This window comes from Scaptodrosophila lebanonensis, unplaced genomic scaffold (genome assembly GCF_003285725.1).
Source record: "Scaptodrosophila lebanonensis strain 11010-0011.00,11010-0021.00 unplaced genomic scaffold, SlebRS2 tig00000053-arrow-pilon, whole genome shotgun sequence".
Classification (NCBI taxonomy): Eukaryota; Metazoa; Arthropoda; class Insecta; order Diptera; family Drosophilidae; genus Scaptodrosophila; species Scaptodrosophila lebanonensis.
Window position 1 is genome coordinate 5,853,359 of NW_022060548.1, and position 24,300 is coordinate 5,877,658.

At 37.0% G+C, this 24,300-nt stretch overlaps 3 protein-coding genes across 3 annotated transcripts; 1 reads left to right on the plus strand and 2 right to left on the minus strand.

The window, feature by feature from the left end:
* Positions 1 to 100: 100 nt before the first annotated feature.
* LOC115623713 (BRCA1-associated protein) lies at positions 101 to 2,474 on the plus strand. The gene is made up of 6 exons (XM_030518194.1): positions 101 to 235; positions 338 to 695; positions 760 to 930; positions 985 to 1,151; positions 1,213 to 1,837; positions 1,926 to 2,474. The coding sequence occupies exons 1-6, from the start codon at positions 175 to 177 to the stop codon at positions 2,236 to 2,238; spliced, it is 1,695 nt and encodes a 564-aa protein (XP_030374054.1). The 5' UTR covers positions 101 to 174; the 3' UTR covers positions 2,239 to 2,474.
* Positions 2,475 to 3,052: 578 nt separating this feature from the next.
* LOC115624164 lies at positions 3,053 to 4,164 on the minus strand. The gene is made up of 2 exons (XM_030518762.1): positions 3,513 to 4,164; positions 3,053 to 3,447 (listed from the first exon to the last, which is right to left on the minus strand). The coding sequence occupies exons 1-2, from the start codon at positions 4,123 to 4,125 to the stop codon at positions 3,188 to 3,190; spliced, it is 873 nt and encodes a 290-aa protein (XP_030374622.1). The 5' UTR covers positions 4,126 to 4,164; the 3' UTR covers positions 3,053 to 3,187.
* Positions 4,165 to 16,961: 12,797 nt separating this feature from the next.
* On the minus strand, positions 16,962 to 20,285 carry LOC115623596 (zinc finger protein squeeze). The gene is made up of 2 exons (XM_030517998.1): positions 19,845 to 20,285; positions 16,962 to 19,281 (listed from the first exon to the last, which is right to left on the minus strand). Exons 1-2 carry the CDS (start codon positions 20,283 to 20,285, stop codon positions 18,007 to 18,009), a joined length of 1,716 nt encoding a protein of 571 aa, XP_030373858.1. The 3' UTR covers positions 16,962 to 18,006.
* Between the last annotated feature and the right edge of the window lie 4,015 nt (positions 20,286 to 24,300).

Consider the following 24,300-nt stretch of genomic DNA (forward strand, 5'->3'; position numbering starts at 1 on the left):
ATTTATTTTATAATCGACCATCTCTATTGGTTTGTTTAAAAAAGTAACCAGTTCCATTGGCATAGTTTATTGTTTTGTGTATGTCTTCATCTCATCATTGTTGAAAAGTAAATCATTATCCTTTTGTTTTCACATATTTTTGGTATATTAACTTGTGAAAATTATGCTTGTGTAATGCTAGAAAACATTTCGTTGTGTGTAATTAAAATCGAGACCGATTTGGACCCAAACAAAGGTAAGTATCACCACAAAAGCAAACATTGCACTCGGTTGACCTGAAATGTACGTTTTCTATGTATATCTGACTATTTATATATACACATACATATGGGTATAGAGGAGGAGGGCGCCGTATCTGCCGAGCATCCCACCAACCCTCGCGTTCAAAAGGAGCGCGAACGCGATAGAGGACGCCGCATCCCGTACGATATAACTATCGAGACCTACACAAATCAACGTTGGAATCAGGATTTGGCGGCCTCATCGGACGGTACGAAAATGAATTGGGCCGCAGTTCTCCAGCAGGCAAACAGTCCCTCGGCTGGGAGCTCTCGAGAGACCACCCCACGCAGCGGCGATGAGTCACAGTCGCCCCCACAGACAGCCACCTCGAAGTTTCCACAAGAAATCTGTTACTTCTCGGGCAATGCCACTGTGGAGGTTACAAGAGGCATTATTCATTTGTACAAAAAGAAGTGAGCACAATTTTGATCAATTATGAGTAATTATGAGTAAGTAATACTTTCTATTTCATCGCAGCGAACGTAAAGCTATAAAGGAGGCGCCCTCTAATCAGCTTTGCCTACTGGCCGTTCCAGCTACCTTAAGCTGCAATGAATTGTTGGCGTTTATATCACCTTGCCATTCAGAGATCAAACATGTGCGTATTGTGCGTGACGGCAGTCCAAACCAATTCATGGTGCTGTTGGAGTAAGTGCAGCAAAATCTTAATCGAAATTGTATTAAAGCTATGAAATCCAACAGATTTCGTACCAATGAATCGGCCCTAGAGTTCTACAATTCCTTTAATGGCGCTGCTTATAACACGTTGGAGCCCGATTCTATCTGCCATGCCGTCTGGGTGTCCTCTGTGGAGCGTGGTGAGAATGGATTGCCACCGATGGGACACACAGAGCTGCCCACTTGTCCAGGTAAGGGCGGATGAGTTTATAGTTAGAGTCAGTCTTATAACTTGTAGCTGTCCTATTTCAGTGTGCCTGGAGCGGATGGATGAGAGCGTGGATGGCGTCTTGACCATACTTTGCAATCACGCTTTCCATGCCAGTTGCCTGGTGAAGTGGGGCGACTCCACGTGCCCCGTTTGCCGTCACGTGCAAACGCCAGAGCTAATCGAGGACTCCGTTTGCATGGAATGCGAAGGTACAGACTCACTTTGGATTTGTCTAGTCTGCGGCCATGTGGGCTGTGGTCGTTACCAGGGCGGCCATGCTGCGGCGCACTATCGCGCAACCAATCACAACTTTGCCATGCAGCTGGGCACCTCCAGCGTTTGGGACTATGCTGGCGATAATTTCGTGCATCGTTTATTTCAAAACAAAACCGATGGCAAACTGGTTGCCTCACAGAACGAAAAAGATGATAACGAGGAGAAAATCGACTCCATGCAAATGGAATTTACTTACCTGCTAACGTCCCAGCTAGATACACAACGCAAATATTATGAGGAGCGCATGGCACGTTTGGAACAAGAGTGGCAATGCCTAAAAGCCGATGCCAATGAAAGCAAAAGTGAAGTCTCCGAAATGCAGCAACTACAGCAGGCGATTCAAAAAGAAAAGCAAAATTTGGAGCGCAAGTTGGCGCATCACTCAACCAAGTAATACAATTTTAAAACTAGATTTAAGATCACCTATTATTATTGTTTCATCTTTAAATCTGTCAAATTATTCACATTTTTTAAACAGACTCAAGGAGGTGATGAAGCAGCTAACGGAAGAACGAGAATTATCTAAGGCGCTGCAAGACAATCAGAGCTCCTGGCACACCAAGTACAAAGCACTGGAGCAGCAGTTCAATGAGCTTAAGCATCTACACGATAAGGAAGTTCTCGAACTCAAGGAGCAATTACGTGACGTCATGTTCTTCTTGGACACTCAAGAAAAGATGGCCAACTCTGAGCTAGCAGGTGCCTCGATCACAGGCGTTGGTGAAAAGGAGCCGATGGCTGGCAGCAGCGCCAATGCTCGTCGTGCCAATCGTCGCAAAAAAAAGGAGTAGGCTGCGCTTATTTTTTTTCATTTTAGCATTAAACCGCGCGATTAAATCGATAAAGGCCCCGAACAATAAAATACGCCACAAGCGAGTCGCCTTTTCTTTTTGGCTCAATCAGATGAAGCTATACATATATCATTAAAAAACAACAACAAAAATAATAATTACTGTCGTTGATAATGTGATTTACCTATGAATGTGTGATTTTCTTTAAAAAGCTAAATATATCTATTAATCTGTAATTCGATAAGTATTTAAACCTAAGAACATAGTATGTTGCCTACATTTGGTGAAATTAAATTTTAAATTGTATGTGAAAAATGCGTTTTCGTTGTTGTGATGGGCTTTATATTGCATAATAACGATGCAATCAGCAGTATTTATTTATCAACAAGGTTACAGTATGACTATTATTAGAAATTGTAAAAAAAAAGCATAGAAATCGATTTAATAATAAAAAGTGTCTGTTCAACTTTCTCTTATCTGATTTAGGTTAAAAAAAGTTTCGCACATTTTTTATGAATTTTCATGAAGTCGTGTATTTTCAACTTTTCACTAATTCCAGAAAATATTTTAAGCAGCTGTCACGTTTCAGAATTTCTCAAAACTTTTCATTCTTTCACGATCAGACACGTTCACACACGGTTCAATCTAGATTGTTTATCGTATGCTCAAAAAAATTGCAGTTTTTTAAGTGCAATGATTCAAGATCGCACCAATCCAGTTTATCTTTGTAGTTCCATTCTATAATTAACAGTTAAATAAATATAAATTTGTGTTATTCTCTTGTTAAAATTGGTAGTTAGTTTAAGACCAAAAGTTATGTTATTTAATATTGATTTATTAAATTTTAACAATCTAAAAGATACCTTCTATTTCCTGCCCTACTTTAAAAACAATGGCACTAACTAATTATTAACAGAATAATTTTAATTTAGAAATTAGTTCTTGAGCATCATTCGCGTACGCAGTTGCCTTCACAGCGAAAAGTGGGATCCTTGAACTCGGGATCGTTCTTGCCGGGTTTCTGGAATATGTCCAGTTTCTCCTTCATTTCCTGTTCGTTGCGATCCAAATTCATGAGATACGAGGCAATGAAACTGCGTGGATCCTGCGGCATATGCATATGCAGCTGAGCGAAGGCTCTGACCAAAACCTGGCCCATCTGCTCCTTCAACTCGTCGCCCATGTTGCCAACCGCATCCATCTTCTTTCCTGCAAAGAGGCAATCAATCAGGTCTCGTTTCTTTTTACGAATATGTTGTGGAAAATCTACAAACCCTGCGGCAACCAATCGTATTCCTTGAAACAGCAGCACTCACAATAGGTGTTCGGATCGGACTGCTTGAGCAGCTGGAAGAACGGATTCAGTTCGTTCTCGCAGCGCTTTATGTTTCCAACCTCCTTGACGAATCGTTTGTGCATCTCACAGATATCCCGCTCGCAATTGGCAATGACCGCACGATCCTGCGACAAAGTGGCCGTACGCTTTATATAATCAATGGTATTCTCGTGGAAGGACTTGAACTTGCACTTCTCCTCATTGTAGGCCTGCATGCATTGTCGGGCATAAAGGATAATGTTGTCGCGTCGCTTCCTTATGTCCTCGCACATTTTGGTATAATGGTGCTTTATCTCATCCACACTGGCGATCTTTTGCGCAAAAGCCGTCAAATCTTCCATGCTCTCGCAAACCAGCCTATTCTTCTCATCGCCACATTTCACCTCCTTCTTGGCCAGTTCTGCCTTAAGCTCCAGCTGAATGTTCCGTAACTCCGTATTCAAACGCTTCACATCGTTATCATTGCAGATCAGCGTGTCAAGCATCTCGCGGATGCAGCCCTTGTGGGGATTCGGCAGCTCGTCGGGACACGCCGTCAGCAACTTGGACATTGTTTTTTGATTGAAGAACTTCAAATATGTATATATGTATTGTAAAAATTTGAGCAACTGTTTAAAAGAGTATATTATGCAGAGTAAACTATGATGACATGTTAAGATCTGACTGCTGTATACTTAGGATTTTATATTACCAATTCCACGTGAAAGTGTTCTTTTATAAACTTTAAACGACAAAAAGCAAAATATAGGAAGAAAGAAATCAATAGGGATATGGACGTCTGTCCCTCTCGCCTTTCGTTTGTCTGTTCGTCTGTCTGAACACCAATACCTTTTTTACCATAAGAGCTGGGAGCAACAAGCTTGATATGTAGACTTATCTTATCCATACGCAAAATATACAATAAAAATATTTATACAAATTTTAACATAGCCTCAACTTTGTATATAGATTTCATAGAACTGTATTGATATTAGTACAAACCATTTTTGTTGTTTATTACGATATGTTAAGTGAAATTCAATAATTATGATTTTAATTACAATTATAATAATAGCTTAAAAATATATCGTATAACTAAAATAACAACGATCGCTGCTGAAATCATTCCATCCTTATCTTAGCAAATCTGATATTTAAGAACTTTCTACATTGCCTTTATTAATAATCTAACTTAGATTATTTAAGGTTTTATACAAACGGAGAAATATGTCATATACTATGTAGCTCCCTAAGGAATAAAGTTAGTTCGAGTTGAAAGGCTGTAGCGGGGAAAAGGGTGAATGCAGGGTAATAAAAAGTCGTTTTAGTTATGGCAGTGAAACCTAAAATGTGGTCTTTGAATGATCTCATATAGTTGCTCTTTTATTTTTAAAATTTCACTGTGCTTAATTTTAAAATATCGTGAGCGACATTTTTATTCAAATTGATTTGTTAGTGAAAATATATCTAGAGCTTTTACCTTTAAATATTTATAAACAACGAATATTTTAGATAGCTTTCTATAAAACATTTTTGTCGATGAAATTAACATTCTTTAAAAATATTGCTGTTATAAATATTTTTGAATTTTATTATACTTTTCTATAAATAGTCTGTAATAATAAAACATCATATAAGTAGTTTTTTGTCCTTTTCTGGAATTGTAGATTCGAATACTTATTTAGTATAATTATATATTTAGAAGGAAATGTTCGCCCAACAAATCTGCTGAAGCACTTTTTTGATAATTCAATCCCATAAATAATTATAATCAAAACGCTGGCAAAAGGTTTTCAAAAATAATAATGACAAATGGGCTATTAGGCATTAAACAAATGTGTCCAATTAAACTCTACAAAATATGCAAACATTACATCACTTTTTTATTTAAAGAGAAACACACAACTTTATTTGGCATGCCAAATTATACAGTCCCCAATATAAATATAATAATAATCAAACAAATTCGCAAAATTCGCAAATGCGAAATTTTGTTTAAAATTCATAATCAATATACGAACATTTTCATATCAAAAAGTTGTTTCGTTTGCTTAAAATTAATTAATTTACTTAATTACAGACGCTGCGAGTTCAAGTCGGGGGGACTCCGGCTTCAAACAGGTTGACTTGTGCCAAAATTAACTGTTGGTCAAGCAGGGAAGGGGTATTGGGAGAGGGGGGGATTAGAAAATCAGCGTCTTTATATTTGCGCTTCTGCGCCAAATGAGGAATCGACAGTCGAAAATGTTTGGCAAGTGGCAGCAATGGCAGAAGAAACAAAATGATTGATTGACTGCCAGGTGGCGGGCTGCTGCGACATCGGTGGGGCCAAGGAAGCAGGCCATTAAAAATTTAAACTCATTTTTTGTTCCTCTATCATGCACAAAGGCTGCTCGTTCATTATTGTTGCTTTTATTTTATTTTTTTTTTTTTGCTTAGAAACATTCGCCGCCACATACAATTTAAGTGAAGATTCGGTTTCTAGTCAAACCGGTTGCTCGTGGTTGCCGATTCATTTGCGTTAGATTCGCAATCATCTTACGAAAATAGGCAGCTCTGCGATTCTCTTACAAGCAGCCACATCTGGTGAGTGTCCAAGACACGGAATCGGGGAGCTGGGGAGTAGCTGCGTCACGTTCGAAGTTAAAGTGTGGCGCTTGAGAAGAGTGCAAATGGAAGAACTGGTTAAAAGAAATAAATTCAAAACGTAAATTGTAAGTTCTCGTGCTCGCTCTTAGGGGCTTCTTTCTCTAGATATGCCACATGTCTGAAGGATAAAAGGGAAGAATGTTGCTTATCACATTTATGTTAGAAGCTGAAGAGAGCGCACTATTTTATAGAGATCTTTTGATCCAACTCTTCTAGAAACTTCAATCGTAAGTTGCATCCAGTTGGTTCCATAAGTGTATAGTTGTTTTTAAATAGTTAATCCAAAAGTTCCAATATTTGTAGAACTTTTAAAACAGCAGCTCCCTCCAAGGGCGTAGGCACCTTTTTCCAAAGGGGGGACCAAAAAATTTAAATATTTATTAAATAATACACGATGCGCTAAATTAATAACTTATGCATATGATCAATAGAAGAAGGCGAAATAAGTAGTACGCCATAATAATGAATGTGTTGCCGACTTCACATGGCGAAAATGTTTCTAGGCCCGTTGCCCCCTCACCCGCCTACGCCTTGGCTCCCTCAGTTAAAGCCTATCTACAATTGTATTAATTGATAATTGAATACTTTCCTAAGATGAAACAATATTAAGACCCACACAGATTTCAATTTTTTTTTTTAAATAGAATTAAAATAGATTAAATACCATTAACACCTATGGTCTAGTCTGGGAAAAGGCAAACTTATAAGTTTTCTCAAACTTTTTAAAAATTTTGAAGAACATATTCTTCTTCAAATAACTTTTAATATTTGTCATTTCATTTCGACTACTTGACTACATTTTGAAGATTGGTTGAATTTGTTATGAAAGTAATACCGATTATTATAGTAAGTATAATATTTAGGAAAAAGTTATTAATTCAATTTGGTTCCTATGTATGGTTCTTAAGGCACTGCTTTCTCGATTTTTGAAAAAGCACACTTTCAAAACGTTGTTGCAATCATTTTAATATTAAAACAACGTAATTAACAATGCCCTTTTAATCAAATTAAAGTATAAAGTATGTAAAAAAAGAGAGATCCTAGAACTTTCAAAGTTCTAGAACTTTCAAAGTTCTGGGATCTCTCTTTTTATTGAAAGTATTGAATTGTTTAGTAATTGAAACGTTGCAAAGAAATGCTAAAATGCAATCTACCACATTCTATAGAAAGCTTTAACTCCAACGACAATTGACATCAGCTACTGAAGACCGTAATATATATCATCTATAAATCTTCTTCCTAGAAACCTAGTATTTGAGGGTAAGGAATGGATATAATAATGCCTGAACTTCTCGTCTCATATTAAAAATGCCAACTGGATCGATTAAGGCACAGCTGCGTCTTCTCTCAACTCTCTTACAATCATAAACAAAACCAAAAATGTTAATATTAAAAATTATTGAACGTGACTAATGAACAAATATTTATTTAAGTCCTGCACAATGCGCACAAAACGTCACAAAGCCTGCATATGTAAAATAGATAAACAAATAGACCAGGGAACGAGGGAGATAGGAAGAATAAAAAGGAAGATGCAGGCATTGACGGGCGTGTCTCAACCTTCAAGGTCCCTAGCCTGCGGCTGACTCGGGGCATTGATTTGCATATAAGGATAGGTGAGACGGAACGGGTGACGTCATTAGTGATTTCCTTTTTTTCTTCCTGTTTTTTTTTTTGGAAATGTCACTGTTGATGAATGCTGCAACGCGCTTTTTTTTCGAGCGCTATAGATTTCAATTTTTTTTTTAAATAGAATTAAAATAGATTAAATACCATTAACACCTATGGTCTAGTCTGGGAAAAGGCAAACTTATAAGTTTTCTCAAACTTTTTAAAAATTTTGAAGAACATATTCTTCTTCAAATAACTTTTAATATTTGTCATTTCATTTCGACTACTTGACTACATTTTGAAGATTGGTTGAATTTGTTATGAAAGTAATACCGATTATTATAGTAAGTATAATATTTAGGAAAAATTTATTAATTCAATTTGGTTCCTATGTATGGTTCTTAAGGCACTGCTTTCTCGATTTTTGAAAAAGCACACTTTCAAAACGTTGTTGCAATCATTTTAATATTAAAACAACGTAATTAACAATGCCCTTTTAATCAAATTAAAGTATAAAGTATGTAAAAAAAGAGAGATCCTAGAACTTTCAAAGTTCTAGAACTTTCAAAGTTCTGGGATCTCTCTTTTTATTGAAAGTATTGAATTGTTTAGTAATTGAAACGTTGCAAAGAAATGCTAAAATGCAATCTACCACATTATATAGAAAGCTTTAACTCCAACGACAATTGACATCAGCTACTGAAGACCGTAATATATATCATCTATAAATCTTCTTCCTAGAAACCTAGTATTTGAGGGTAAGGAATGGATATAATAATGCCTGAACTTCTCGTCTCATATTAAAAATGCCAACTGGATCGATTAAGGCACAGCTGCGTCTTCTCTCAACTCTCTTACAATCATAAACAAAACCAAAAATGTTAATATTAAAAATTATTGAACGTGACTAATGAACAAATATTTATTTAAGTCCTGCACAATGCGCACAAAACGTCACAAAGCCTGCATATGTAAAATAGATAAACAAATAGACCAGGGAACGAGGGAGATAGGAAGAATAAAAAGGAAGATGCAGGCATTGACGGGCGTGTCTCAACCTTCAAGGTCCCTAGCCTGCGGCTGACTCGGGGCATTGATTTGCATATAAGGATAGGTGAGACGGAACGGGTGACGTCATTAGTGATTTCCTTTTTTTCTTCCTGTTTTTTTTTTGGAAATGTCACTGTTGATAAATGCTGCAACGCGCTTTTTTTTCGAGCGCTACAGAATTTAAATAATTTGCGCATTTTTCTATTCGAAAGACCAATTTTTTGGCTTTGAAAAATGATGCTGTCGCTGACCCCAGGGCGAGCTGCACCCTTGGCAGGACAACAACAAAAAAGAGGACTTGATCAAATATGCAAATGCGCGAGCGGGACACGTATCCTGCGCCAGGATCACGCTTTCAACCCTTTCGCGCAGCGTCCGATGTTGGGCTGAAGACTGAACGTGTCGTGCATAAATTAAGTGTTTAAGGCACCCCTATGCTTGTTCTTATCCTTGTCTCAGGCATTCATTTGCCTTGCGGCAAGCGCTTTCTTGCATCCTCATGGAAATGAGGCAAAAAATCCGGATTTTTTTTTCTTCCGCCGCGTCTATGTCTGAAGCCGTTGTCTATCGCCTGACCTGGCCCTTTGTGTATGTAAATTTTTTTTGTTCTGCAGCTCTGTCGTCCTTTTATTGTGCTCGATCGTCACCCTGACACTCGGCGAGGCTGTGGGTAGTCTTCGGTGAGTGAAGAAAAAAAAAAAAAATCGTGAGAAAATTTCAAGCGCCAAATATTTAAATTAGTTTCCAAATGCCAGCATTGCATACTTTTTTGGGTTCATATTTTTTTCATGGAAGCGAAAAAAAACGTCAGGATACGCGCGCATCCTTTCTGAATGCGTTCGCTCGCACCTTTTGTTGCGTGCCTCGTTTTTAACCCATTTTTTTTTTATTTCCAAACTGTTAATGTGAATGCAGCATTTTTTATGCTTGACTAAAGCAAAAAGTCGTTTATAATTGGGCGCACAGTTTTTTCAAAAGGTAGACTGTTTTTTTGTATAAAATCCTGTGTGGCAAGTTTTTTGTTGTTGTATAGTTTTTTTCCAAAAGATTTTTTTCTAACGTATATTTTATTCTACTTTTTATTTGAGTTTCCAACCGAATTTACAACCGAACACGTTTTTTTCCGGTGCGAGGCAAGCGTGAAAATGTTAATTAAATTTTTGAAAGTGCGTAATTGCAATTATCCTTGTTGTCCAAATGGCGCAGTTTCATTTGAGGGGCGTCGAAGCACGTGTGTGCTTTTCATAAAATTTTGAACAAGACGTAAAGAAAGGAAAATGCTTTTAAGCACTTAACGTATGTTTTTCTTTGTTTTTTTTTGCCACTCACTTTTGAAGAGCAGCTCTAAACAACAATATAACTAGGTTGACGGACTTATAGGAAAACATAAAGCTGTGCAATTTATTATTTATGTCATAATTACAATACTATTTGAACTGAATTTGAAGAAAAAAAATCCCCTTTTTGTGCTCTTCAATACATTTAGTTAGGTCTTTCACCTGCAGACAATAATAGACGATAGACCCTCTCTTAAGTAAATTTCCGGCCGATGACTGCCGTAGAAACGACAAAACAGAATCGGAATCAGTAAAATGTTTTTAATTATATTTTATCTTTTATTAATTAAATTTTAATTTGTTTTCTTCTATCTTTTATTGCTACATTTTTTCATCTTCACTTCTTTTTTGACAGGTTTAATAACGTATCTGACTTACTCTGTGCTATGAATCGGGGCATAGCTGGCCGTTTGGCAAATAAAATTCCCCCACCGTGTCGGATTCGTTATTAGATATTTTTGCCATTTTTATAGGCTTTTTTATTTCTTTAGTTTTATTTAGTTTATTGATTGATTGATTTTTTTTATGTACATCGACTGCATTGTTTGTGGATGAAAAATAAATAAATAAAATCTGTACTTCTTAAATATTTACTCTTCAAATATAAATGGTTGGCTTTTAAGAAACTTCTGCATTTTGTAAAATGTTTTTTTCTGTATTTCAATATGGAAAATAGCTTTTATTAAACTATAAAATAATATATTGCCTTGTAAAGCTGAGCAGAAAAAATTATACAGAAATAGAGTTCAAAAGCCTAATGTTTAAAATTTATATTTATTTATATAACCACATATTGGTTGCAGAGAAATTCAACTATATAAAATGATATCATGGAAGACACAAAGTGTTGGTCAAATTATTCATATTATTTATATTATTCATAACTTAGACAATAGCCAACTACTTCTAGAAATAAAGGACTTGGGCAAAAGGCGATTGGAATGAAAAATTGTAGAGTCTGGACGTAAGTATAGCGATGTGAGTAATGTGAAAGAACTTCCAAAGTGGATATAGGTCCTAGATTAACGGGATTTTGTCTCACCTAACTCTCTGCGACGGCACATCGAGATCAAGCCATTAATGCCGGGGTCTTCAGCTAGTAGAATTTGAAAATTCGTACAATTAATTACATATTTGCTAAACTCGGATATGAATTGAGTGAGATTGGATCTAAGTTGACCAGCAAATTAAGTCTGTGGTTCAAAGCGAATGAAGGAGAATGTTGTGTAGATTTGTGGGGCTAAGCCGGATCAATATACTGTTTATTTATTAGGTTTGTGTGTTCAAGTCTGAGCCTTGGTTGAGCTTGGAGTGTTTCAAGTCTAGATTATGGGTATTGGAGTATATAGAAACTATTATACAAGCTGGGTCTTACTCCTCGCCTCGTCTAAATGGTTTCGCCAGAACCATACTCCTTTAGTATCAAACGGAAATAAAGAAATAAAGGCTTCACAACAGCCTTCAACCCAAGCCTAGCCTAATATCTTACTCAAAAAAATAAAAATACAGACGAATTGATAACCTCCTACATTTTTGAAGCCGGTTAAAAATAATATAAAATCTAGGAAATTCTTTTCAACCACAAACTTTTATGTCCGCTGTGCCAAACCTCAACTGCAGAGTTCCAATCAACTTTGGATCAAGCCTTTAATTAAGTTCGCAATCAACACTGAGTTATGGATTCGGAATGTGCCAATAAATTGTTAAGCATCAATTACAAATCAATTTAAATGGTAATCGGCGAACCGAGACGCGCATAAAAGCATATCAATCCACAACTCATCGACAAACAATGCCACAAGATATAAAAAAAACCTCAACAAAACCCCCATTGTATGCAGAAGAATGAAAGTGTGCAAAAAAAAGAAGCAAAACCCTAACGGAAGGGTGCAGAAATAATAAAGAAAATCGCATCAAATTTCACAATATCGCACCTTATTAGAATCGAACAATGACAGAAAGGCGAAACTACAAATAGCAGCGAACAAAGACTTTCGAAACCAATATGCAAAAATTGCGATCGGAAGAGTTTTTGAATGAAACAAAAAGGCGCACACAGCTAACAAGAAGTTATGGGAAAAACATACACACCTCCTCCTCATACCCTCTTACCCAGGACTCAGGCTAATCGGAGCACTCCACTCAATATAGTAGGCATTGTGTAATAATTTCATAAATAGTTTATCCAAAAGCAAATGGCTGAATGCCATCGTGCCATCGCCTCACAATGCCAACTAAATAGTTTCGCGAAAAAAGAGAGATGAAATGGTTGGGTGAAATTTTTTAGAAAACACAATCGGCTTCCCTCACAGGCAACGCATCCTTTCTAATGCTAAGAAGGCAGCCTGCCACAGGAACGCGAGCATCTTGGGTCGCATCTGAGTCCGGGGTGCGCATCCAACAACCCCTGCCAAATAGCATATGCCTAGCTGCGTCCTTCCGCAGCTCATTCTGGCGATCCTGTGTGTGTGTTTTGATTTTGTCTAGAGTTTAGAAACCATAAATCTATTGATGGCATTGATGCCGCCTCTCTGCAGCACCAAATTATCTTTTGGCATTGAAATCACACACACAGGCACACACACTCATATTTAAATGAAAGTAGTTTCTATTTGCATAATGCTCTAGGTTTCGGTTTGAAAACGAAAGGATCTACACTGAAAAAAAGTGCTTTGAGAAGAACTGATGGGCGCGTTCAGCAAGTCGCAGCGATATGGGATTTGTGATCGATCATTACCGATTTCAACTGCTGACCGCTCCGATTTGTGATTCATTTTAGTAAAAATGTCAATTCCAAAAACAAAAAAACATTCGGGAAAATATTGTGATTTCAGCGTTGGATTGCGATTGCTATTGCGTTTTGATAAACGAATCACAAAATATATTACAATTCCACATTCTTAAATATTTTGGGATACTGTTGATAATTGAATTATGCTTTGATTATAAAATAAATAGTCTTATAGTCAGCTTAAATCAATGTATCTACAACAAATCTAATCCAACACAGCAAATAATTTGCACACTAATTCCCGAAACTTTCAAGGTATGACGAAAAACATATTTCTATCTAAAAGGTTATTTTTTTAATACAAAAAAAATTTTCTTTTGATTTACTTTAAAAGTCTGCAAGAAAAATAATTATGTATATTTTAATATGTTTTTTAAAATTGCAAATATCGGCTTGCAGCTCGATTTTTAGTCTTCTTTTTTACGAAAAGTTTGAAGACAACAAATGTAATACTAAGAACTAAAAACAATATCTCAATGGCAGTGTTTTAATTCCGGTTTCAAGTAGCTTTTTGCATAAAGTTTTCAATGCTTTCGATTCCCCAAACTAAATATGAAGAGACTGTTTTAAGTCCCATTGAGGATCTTATTTGTTTTCACGGTTTTTTTTCAATTTCTTTTTAAAATATTAATACTCCAAAGTGTACGTTTTCTATTTAATAAATTTTGGAAAATTATTTTTAAAACAATATAATTAAGTTATTGGTTTCTTAAAAATAATACTCGTAAATTTCTACTTTCTGAACTTTTGTTTTAGTACGTTTTGAGAATATTGTGTTCAACTTTGCAGTTAGATAAAATTATTGTTTTCAAGACTTTTCTCGCCGTTTTTCAATTCTAAACGAAACTTAAATTATTTGCAGTGTATGCCTAACTTTTTTTATGATCGACTCCTTTTCCCAAACTTCTAGAATTCTTACCTCAGGCATTGCATTTTAATTATCATATCGATCATTGTTGGCCAACGAAGCAAGAAGATAGAAAAAGTGTGACAGTCAGCGAAGTCCTTTGGCATTGTCCTCATTACGATGCACATCAGGACACACTGCCTGGGAAGATGCCAAGTTTTTTTCTCATAGTTTACATGACAATGCCTGCTCTGATGGTTTCAGCACCCCAAGAGCTCAGCAATCCCAATGATGATGACGATGCCGATGATTGTGATGATCAGGTAAACAAGAGACGGAGACAGCGGACTGGGATACCAAACAATCCGGCGATCATTAGTGCATTTACAATAATATATTGATATGCTAATCAATAGCTTGAGATCTGGCTAACAACAACAACAACAACAATGCTGCTGCTTTGTTGCTTTTATGATCGATGCGATCGTATCGAAAAGTGCAGACTAATAAAACTGGGAGGGTAGGAAAATCAAATCATTTATCAATTAAATTATTGGCAAACATTGCGCCCTCGAGCTATAACTACATACCTATATATGCCATTAGGAGAGATCTTGCTGGAGAGGGTTGCCAAATTTTAGTTTCTTTCTTTCTTACTATTGTATTTTTTTTTTTTTTGCACAATCACACAATTGGCAAATGATCGATTACCGCTTGTCAACCTTTTTTTCGAAATCTTTGCCCGTTGCGGTGTGTTGCCAATTCTTCAGCTGCTTTGTCTGCCGATCTTTGCCGATTTAGCGATGATTTGTTGGTTTATTGTCAACTAGGGGTGTCACATTTGGCAAAAAAAAAGAAGAAAGATAGCGTTAGAAAAAGGGTCGCCCGTGCCAATTATTGTTTTTATTTTTTTGTCAGAACCCTTTTTGAGGCGCCGCCAGCAACAGAGGATCCCAAATTCTTTGGCAGCTTGTTGACAAACACTCCATTGTTTAGACCCAAAGACCCATTGAGTGTTAACCTCTTTGTATTGACTTGGAGTGTGGGTGCATTTTTTCTCACAACTCGTTTAACTTTTATTGACTCATAAAAAGATTTAATGTACAATATGATGGCACATAAAAAGATCGTCAAATATTGTTTGATTCTCTTTTTTCGCCATTTCGCCAATTTTATTGCTTGTTTTGGGTTGCTTCTTCGGTTCTTTGTTGTTCTCTTTTTAACACAATTCCCAGCTATTAATTATTCTTTTCAAATGGCCCAGACACCTGTTGGGGAACTGGTTTTTTGACTTATACATATTTATTTTGGGATTGATTCTTTTTTATTTACGTGTATTTGGCATGAAATTATTCTCTCTTTTTTGGTGACTTTTGATTATATAGCTTTATTAGCCTTAAAATTAGTTGACCTACTCAGTCTAATTTATATAGAACTCACATAATTTTTCATTTCAAACGCAAGCACGTTCTAGTGGTTGCTTGAAGTACTTTTAAGATCATTTCCGTGATCTTGTAAACTTCAAATTCAACAAATTACGCTAAATGTATTTTAAGCCGCATCTTCAACAAATGCGAAAACAATTCAGCTTGAGGGGTAAAAACCCAACAATCACTCAACATCAAGCACTATTTCCAGTAACTCGGATTAATTTATACATGTTTTGTCATATTTATAGTCTGTATCCGCAAAGTAAAAGTAAATACCCACAACAGCTTCTTCCACGCGTTACGTATTGATTGTTGAAATCGGGGAACATTTTAGATTTCACCAACAGCTCCTTTCGCTAATGTCTTAAAATAATATTCAAAATTGTATAAATAAACTCTTCTTTCACTAAGTAGGTTCCTAGCATTTATCTATTTCATTTGTATTTGCAAAAGTAAAGAGCCAAAAGAGTTGCGTTTTGTTTTACACACGACTCAAAAGTTATCAAAGCGGTTTGCTAAACACTCTCATAATCGCAATAGGTCTGCGCTTATAATTCATGTGATAATTAATGTTAATAGAAAACTTCTTATATACTAATAGCGATAAGATATGGCATTTCGATTAGCGTTTTTTATTCTCTTTTATTTCTCTTTTAAGTTTCAGTTATCCAATTAAATTTGCTAAATAATTAAAATATTATGATAATAGAGCGCATATTTGCATTTATTTTCAGATTCTAAAGTTTAATTTAAATTGCAAATTCAATTAATTGTTATAGTTTAACATTTGATGCATAAAATCATATTCCATTGTTGCGAGTTATGATCTTCTAACCTAGTCTTTATTCCGCTCAAGGAAATAGAAAACATGTGTGAACTCATATTTTGGATACCGAAATATCATGAATTTACGAAATTTACGGTTTTGTTATAATTGAAAACACAAAAATAAGCAAGAACAAATAAAACAATCAGGCATTCTGGTTTCGGAATTACTACTTATATAAAAATATTCTTTTCTCAAAAAAGGGAGGATTCAATATTGTATTTCATATCAGTATATAAATTGTAGTTTAATATTTTCTTACCAAATCTTTCGTGAAGTTCGTTAGATAAGCAAATTAATCATAAATCCCTAGTCGCTGCGTTATTCATTGCAGAGCCAGCTGCCTCTGTATTCAAATTCACGAACATACAATCACTTTTTCGAAATCGACTTCGTTCTCACTTTCCACTCTTCTTTTCAATGAAGCGTTGCTGCAGTTTGTGGAAAGTGAGTTCGTAGCTGTGCATGTATTCTTAGCATTAAGGACATAAATCTCTTATGTCGCCTTAAGGACAATGAACACCTCAACTGCGACAACCGTCCGTCGGTTTCGTCTGCTGTTGCCCGAGTTAAGCGGATTACTTGCATTTTTCTGCACCGTTGCACCTTTTGATCCATTTTCTGATAAACATAAGCCCTGCGGCTGTGGTTGCATATTCATCGAAATTATTAGAAAGGGAAGAATCGAATGCTATAGGAAAGTATGGAGAGACAAATGAGAACTTCGTACGCAATTTATAAATTATTTTATTTTTTATTTACATCATAAAAATTCTCGAATGCAATCATAATAATAATTATTATACTAAATATTTTTACAGCTTAGGTTGTTGGGCATAAAATATGTTCAAAAAACTTATAGGTCCATAAATGGGGTAACTATATGTTGAACTAGGTATGTGTGTGTGTTTCAGATTAAAATAAATATCCATATTTGTAAAAACCAAGTTGATACTTTATTTTTGTGTATTGTTCATACTCTATATAGTAGTATGCAAATAGGTATGTACAAATAAGTTTACTATCGCAGTACTTTGTACGGCACCTATGATAAATAGTAGGGGATTCGCATATAAAAAGATTGGTTTTAAACAAAATTTTGAAGTACTCAAAACATTTCACAGAAATCTAGTATTCAAGTACTTTAGAATTTTGTCGGCCGATTGTAATTACAAATTGTTTCGAGGTCCTTAGAATTATATAATTAATGCTTAATGTTTGTAGCTTATTTAAAAACCTGAGTTTGTCTATAAAATGTAAAAATAGGCGCAATGCGGATGGCAAAGATATATGCATATAGAGAGGAGGCGATTTAGAGCATGAGGTTTCAAATTTGTACACATTCTCAAAGGCAGTGATGGGAATTACAGAAACTAGAAAAATGAACGGAAGAGTGTTGCAGAATAGATTGAACTACAGGCAGGGGAGTAGCAAAAATGTGATTCCTTGGTGGATTCCTAATTATAAACTAAAAGCGTTAAGGTAGCCACAATATTTTCTGATCGTATACAATTTTCAATTTCAAACCTTAGGCCAAGGAACCACCTGAGTGCCAACTCATGAGATTATGAAACCAAACATCTAGAAGCCCTTCAGCAACAATCGAATACCAACCACACTGAGCGGCCCTAACTAACTCTAACTTATAAAGCCACGAAGTCGCTAACTTTTGAACAATGATTGCAGGTCTGGATTGTGAAATTGGAAAGCACTACGAATGTAACTCATTGCTTAGATTGGAGAGGAGTTAAGTGACCAGGAATCCTGGTCTGCTGAGTGACTGGATCATTGAGCAGAAGTTAGCGCCAGCAGAGCTTTTTTAGGCTTACGTATTACCCCTTTGTTGTCATCGTTGCTGCTGCTTTTGAGTTTCTGCTTGTAGATGCCTTTGTTCGCGGCCATGCCTCCTGTACTATTGCGCCTTCTCCTTGCCAGCGCCGCCGCCGGCGGTGACACTTAACCCCAGAAGATGATCGCCGGCGATGAGGCCAGCAGCTGCTGCTCCCGGCTGATGCGCATAGTTGCGTATCTGGTGTAGTGAGATGAGCTGCGTGGGAAATGCGGCAGCAGCGTTCTGCTGATAGAGATACGCGGCCGAGGCGGCTGGTGGGCGTTGTTGCAGATGCGTGGGCGTGGCGACGAGCGGCGTAAAGGCGGATGTGGTCTTCACGTCGTACGGCAGACCGGGGGAATGTGCTGCCTGTTGCTGTTGTTGTTGTTGCTGCTGCTGTTGTTGTTGCTGCTGCAGTTGATGTTGCGGCGTGGACTGACGCATGACCAGATCCTCCCCCTCATCATGCGGACTCTGCGAATGATTTGGCGTATCACCGCCATTGGCTAGGCGCTGATGATGCTGTTGCAACAACTCCTGCTGCTGCTGCTGTTGCTGCTGATGCTGTTGCAAGGCGCTAAAGTTGTAGCCGCTTTGGGGCAGCTGCTGTATTGCCGCGGCTTGCTGTTGTTGTATGGCCTCCGCAAGCGTGGCCGCCGCACTATCGGCCCCCATTTTGGCCCAATAGGCGGCATTAGCATCGCCGGCCACAGCCGCAGCATTCATCACCTGTCGCTGCAGATTCAGACCAATGCCTCCGGGCGGCACATGATGCTGCACGTTTAGCGCGCTTGCTGCACCGCTCGCTGTTTGCCGCTGTTGCTGCTTTTCCACCTTCTCGGCGTGCTTCTGCAGATGCTTTTGCAGATACGTCTCCTGCGTGTAGGATTTGCCACACAAATTGCAAATGTGCGTCTTCAGATGTTTGGAGTCCTTGTGCTTGGGTATATGCTCGAGCAGGGTCAACTCATCGCCGAAACACTTATAGCAGGAGTTGCACTTAAAGGGCTTATCCGTTTGATGGCAACGCGAATGTGATTGCAGATTGGAGAGTTGCGAAAAGGCCTTCGGACAGCCGGCATGGCGGCACTTATAGGGTTTATCGCCCGTATGCGTCCTGATGTGCTGCTGTAGATGCGACAATTGCGTAAACTTTCGCTGACAGATCTCACAGCGATAGGGCTTGATGCCCAGATGGATGCGCGTATGCTGCGAAAGGTACGACGAGTTGGCAAAGGATTTCGTACAGGAATTACATTTATACGGTTTCGCCTGATCCCGCTGCTCCGGCGACGCACTGCTCTGATGATGACGCGGCGGTTTATGCGCATGCTCCGCGGCAGCATTTGGATCGTACTGCGGAAAATAGAAAATGGAAAATTAATTCAAATGAATGATAGCTTATTGAGGATGGCCCCTTATCTGTTGCCTTATCATGTGTGTATAAAAGTAGTAGTATTTTTTCAAATTGTTTTAATTGAATGCATATGAACATGTTTTTGTATTACAAATTATTTCGACTTTTGTTAAATGTCCTAAATATTTTAGAAAAATTTCTTTCGAAATGAACAATTATTTTTAAATGCTCCATTTTGTTCAGAATATAAGAATAATGTGTGTATACTTGTATGCTTAGTGTAAAGCCTCTTAAGTAACTTACGACATTTTTAGAGTTAATTAGTTTTTTAGACAAGACGCGAGATGGATAACGGACATGTCTATATCGAAAATAAGTATAATGGACTCATAAATCGCATCTTCAATTATATTTTCGGCTTACAAAGTAACAGTCTCCATTCGAAAGGTCTTGAGAATTTATCTGGAGACGATAGCAGACGTTTAAACCTATGACCTAAATCGGATCTTGCCGAAAACCTCTCGGGTATAAAGAAATAGGAGAGAGGGCAGTTCACACTCACCTTTTGTTCGGGCTGCTCGCTTAGATGCGTTGGGGTTTGCGGTGAATTGGGAGCACTGTAACTCGTCTTCATCTGATGCAATTGCTGCTGCTGCTGCTGTTGTTGTTCGTGTTCATGTTGGTGTTGTTGTTGCTGCTGCTGCTGATGTTGGTCCACAACAATCTGCTGCTGCTGCTGTTGTTGTTGCTGCTGTTGATGCAATCCTACCAAGCCATTCTTGAGGGAGTAATCCAGACGTTCAACGTTCTGACGGAACTCATTGATATTGATGTTGAACGGCTTATAGTCGTGTACCAGCTGAGCCGTCGTTAAATGGCTGAGGGAGGAGAGCACGCCACGCTCGTTCATGGAACGCAATTGATCGATGGAGCGGTGTAGATAATCGCCGCCTGCGCCGCCGCCGACGCCGGCTGCGTTCGGCGAAGTCGGCAATTCGGCCATAGGCGGCTGCCCGCCAAGGTTCAGCGGTCGATAGGTGATGGTGCGAGCGTCCAGTTTAAGGCGTTGGATTTTCTTATTGTCTAAGCAGCTGCTGTCGCTGCTGCTTTTGGTCGCTCCTCCTCTGCTGACGCCTGCGACTCAAATGAAGCGCACTGATCGGGGCACTGATCGACGGCTTACACAACTTTTTGCGTTATTTTAGTGCTGAAAATACAAAATGATTATTGTAATTGTTATTATTTCGCTTACGCGCAAAATTCTGTTAAGTCGACAAACCGTTAAACTACTTTTTGGCCTGCAATCGGTGTTCTTTTTTTTCGCAACGCACGCAGCAAAAAATAAAAAGTACATTGTACATAAATTTTTAGCACATTAACATAAATGTGCATGAATTAATTAATTGTTTATGAATTAAAACGTGCAAAACAACAAAAACAAGCTGCGTATCCAAAAAAGTTGTTTGCTCAAGAACTACTGCGAAAAGCGCAAAGATAAGCAATGAAGTCGTTTGGTGCCAGCAAAAAAACGAAACAACAAAAACAAAAAACTAAATGCGACAACATTTTAAATAAAATCAACTGAAAGAAAATTCGCAACTGAAAGAAACCAACGAAACTAGCTACCGAGACAACGAGCTAAAGCTCAGGGGCGCCATCGAGTCAATGACCTCCAAAATTCAACATTTAAATGGGGCGCTAATCTGGGCGGATGCAATGCTGCAGCCAGAGAGGGGGTACCAGAAATATATTCTGCATTCATTCTATACTTTTGCATTGAGTAATGTAAAAACGGTGACAATCTATGTGACAGAAAGCATAAAGCATGACCGTGCGAGTCTGTCTGTATGATCGTCTTTATCATTGAGGCAATAAGTGTTAATGGAACCCAACTTGTTGGGAGTATTGCTTAATCGTATATGACTATTATGACACATGCACTATGCAAAGTTGGTTTAAATATACATACGAAATATTGAAATTGTCGTAAGATTTCTAAGATAACTTATATTGAATAGGCATTCGGTTCGAATAGCGCCGCAACCATCATGACAGAAGCATTATTAAAATTGTCAAAGTTATCATAAAATTTAATAATTGTCCCTATCTAGAACAAATCTTAAATATTGATTAAAAGAGAGAAACAAAAATTTACACATATATATGACTATATAATATTTAATATTGCAAAAATGGGTGATGAAATTCTTAGAACTTATGAGGTTTCAAATGTTTTACAAAATCAAGAAAATTAATTGATTAAAACGAATTTTTTGTATAATTCAAAGTATCATTTGATTACACATACATAATTCGATCTGAACCAGAACGAAAAAAATAATCATTTTAAAAAAGTTAAACTTTCACTAAAATATACGAGTGTATGTATGTACATATGTACGTAAATGTAAATTACGTTTAATTTTAATTTGTTGATTGGATATTAAACTGAATTAAACGAATGACATATGCAGCTCAGAATATAATATTATATTTATAAAGGAAAATTTAAAAAATTTTTTTTTTATGTTTTACTTTATTGTAAAAGCTTCTAAAATATTTAAAATACATACATACATAATAACTATATTTTATATATTATTTACATTTAAATGTTTTGATTTGTTATCAGCATTTGATAATTGATTCACTTCGCCGATATACTCTACTGACCTACATACTATGTACATATATACATACATCTACACAGATATGTATATACATACATATGTAAATAACATGTACGAACAGCGGCAAGTGTGAAATAAATTTGTAAACAAAAAATGGCGCTACTTTTACGTCTTGTTCCCTCTTTTTTGTGTTTTTATTATCCCTGCTACTACACAAAAAAAATCAATAAATAAAAGAAAAACAGTTGTTCGGTAAATACAATAAATTGAGTTATTTAAATGCCAACAGAGAGGAGAGTAGAGCACTGTGTTGAGAGAACAAGAGTGATGCGTGCGTGTAATGCAAGGGAGAGCGGCGGCGCTCATTGCGAGCATTGTTGTTGTTGCTTCACACACAAGTTGACGTCAGAGACAATTCTGTGTTCGTTTTGTTTGTGTTAGTGGCCAAAAGAACCGGTTGTTATTGCCTGGCACAGCAAAGCCTGAACAGCACTTCAACTCCCACCCGGCGGCTGACAAGAAGTACAAATTTGGTCAGGGGAGGTGCAGAGGATGAGGACTGACTTGCACACGTTCACGTTTTAAATTTTATGACCGCTTGTTGCGCGCCCCACGACAAATATGTACATATGTACGATGTCGTCATATTACAATGGTGGGGGAACAAAGGGTTATTGCAATAAACGATAAAAGCAATTTGTTTTTACCGCCAAATTGTAAAAGCCTGCGAAAAAATACGCAGAATATAAAACTAAATTGTCACTTGAAGTTTATTTTGGTACACACATACACATACATATGTAAATACATTGAAAGTGGCGTCAACTACAACTACAAATGTAAACACACACCAAGAGGTGGCCCCAAAACACGCAGTCGCCACCGCCAAAACGAATATGGAAAAAATGGTATACATAAAAAAACGGTATGAACACTCAATGCACGAACAGCAAAACTAGAGATGGGCATGGCCAGGCAAGACTTGGCCAAAAAATTTACTTTTTTAATTTAATTTAATAACATAAAGTTAATATCATTTTGATTTGAAAAGAAATTAATTCAGCACCAGCCAAGGGTATAATTGACTAGAGTCCGAGTAGAGTAATTTCATGAAAGTCACAATAATAGGTTATGAGTATTAATACTCAATTCGCGTCTCCTTTCCAACTGCTTTATAACATTTTAATATGATTTTAATATTTAGCCATCTAAATCAATTCTCTACCGAAACCAAATATTATTTTTTCAATTAATGGAATATATGTATGTATGTTGCATATTTCTAAGCTGTATGTGTACAAAATGTTTTATGGAATCATTTTTATCAGTTTTACCGATTTAAAATTTTTTTTGCTCGAGTTTTCAGTTTATACTAATTATCAGTTTATAAAACACATGCACGCATTTCAGCACAGTGCCACGAACAAAAACACGGACCATACCCACCTCTAAGCACAACCACACAAATAGAATCAACGAAAATTAATTGAGCGTGAGAGTGCGTCGGTGGGGCACAGCGAAAACAAAAAAAAAGAGAGCGCGAATGAGCGAGCGCGCAACATAAACAAATGAATTCGAGAGGCAGAGAAGCAGACAACAGTAAAAAAAATACGTTGTGTAAATGTAAAGCAAATAAATGAAGAAAAAACACGTATAGGGTTTGGGGGCGGTATGTGCAAAAAAAATGCTGCGCGGGAACAAACGGCGAAGTTGTCGAATAAAAGCGAACAGATAAAAGAAACCACCAAAATGAATGAACATAAAAAAGTCAAACAACAACTACACGAGGAGGGGGGACAGTGGAACAGCTTGCCAATTGCGCGCAACCTTGTGGTCAGTGCAAAATTTGACCGAAGCACCCCAAACAATGTTTATTTGAAAATATTCCGTCTATGCAAATTAGGGTTGTTGATATCAGCGACTGTGTTTATACATTTGCACTTTGTGTGATACAATATTTGCATTTACATATATTATACCTACATATGTATATATACATACGTAAGCATATAAATTTTAATGTTCCTATAACAACAAATACTTTCAAATGATGAGCATATCTAATGAATCAGCAAGGTTTTTGAAATAGTACATAATAGTACTTTGGATATAATGCAATAATTTAGCGGATGTCTATAAAAACTGAATATGTACTTTTAAATCTCGAAAAATAGATATCTTGAACATGACATTTGCGAGAAATATCCAACAAATACTATTCATAAGTTTAACAAGCGGTTTTCATAAACAAGTTTTTAGGAAATTACTTCCATATGTATGAATATTCAGGTATTAGATTACTTAAAAAATTAACTACAATTCATACGAACTTTCAACTCGCATGCATTCGCTCCACTGTGCGCTCTAGAGAAGGGCGCAAAATTGAAA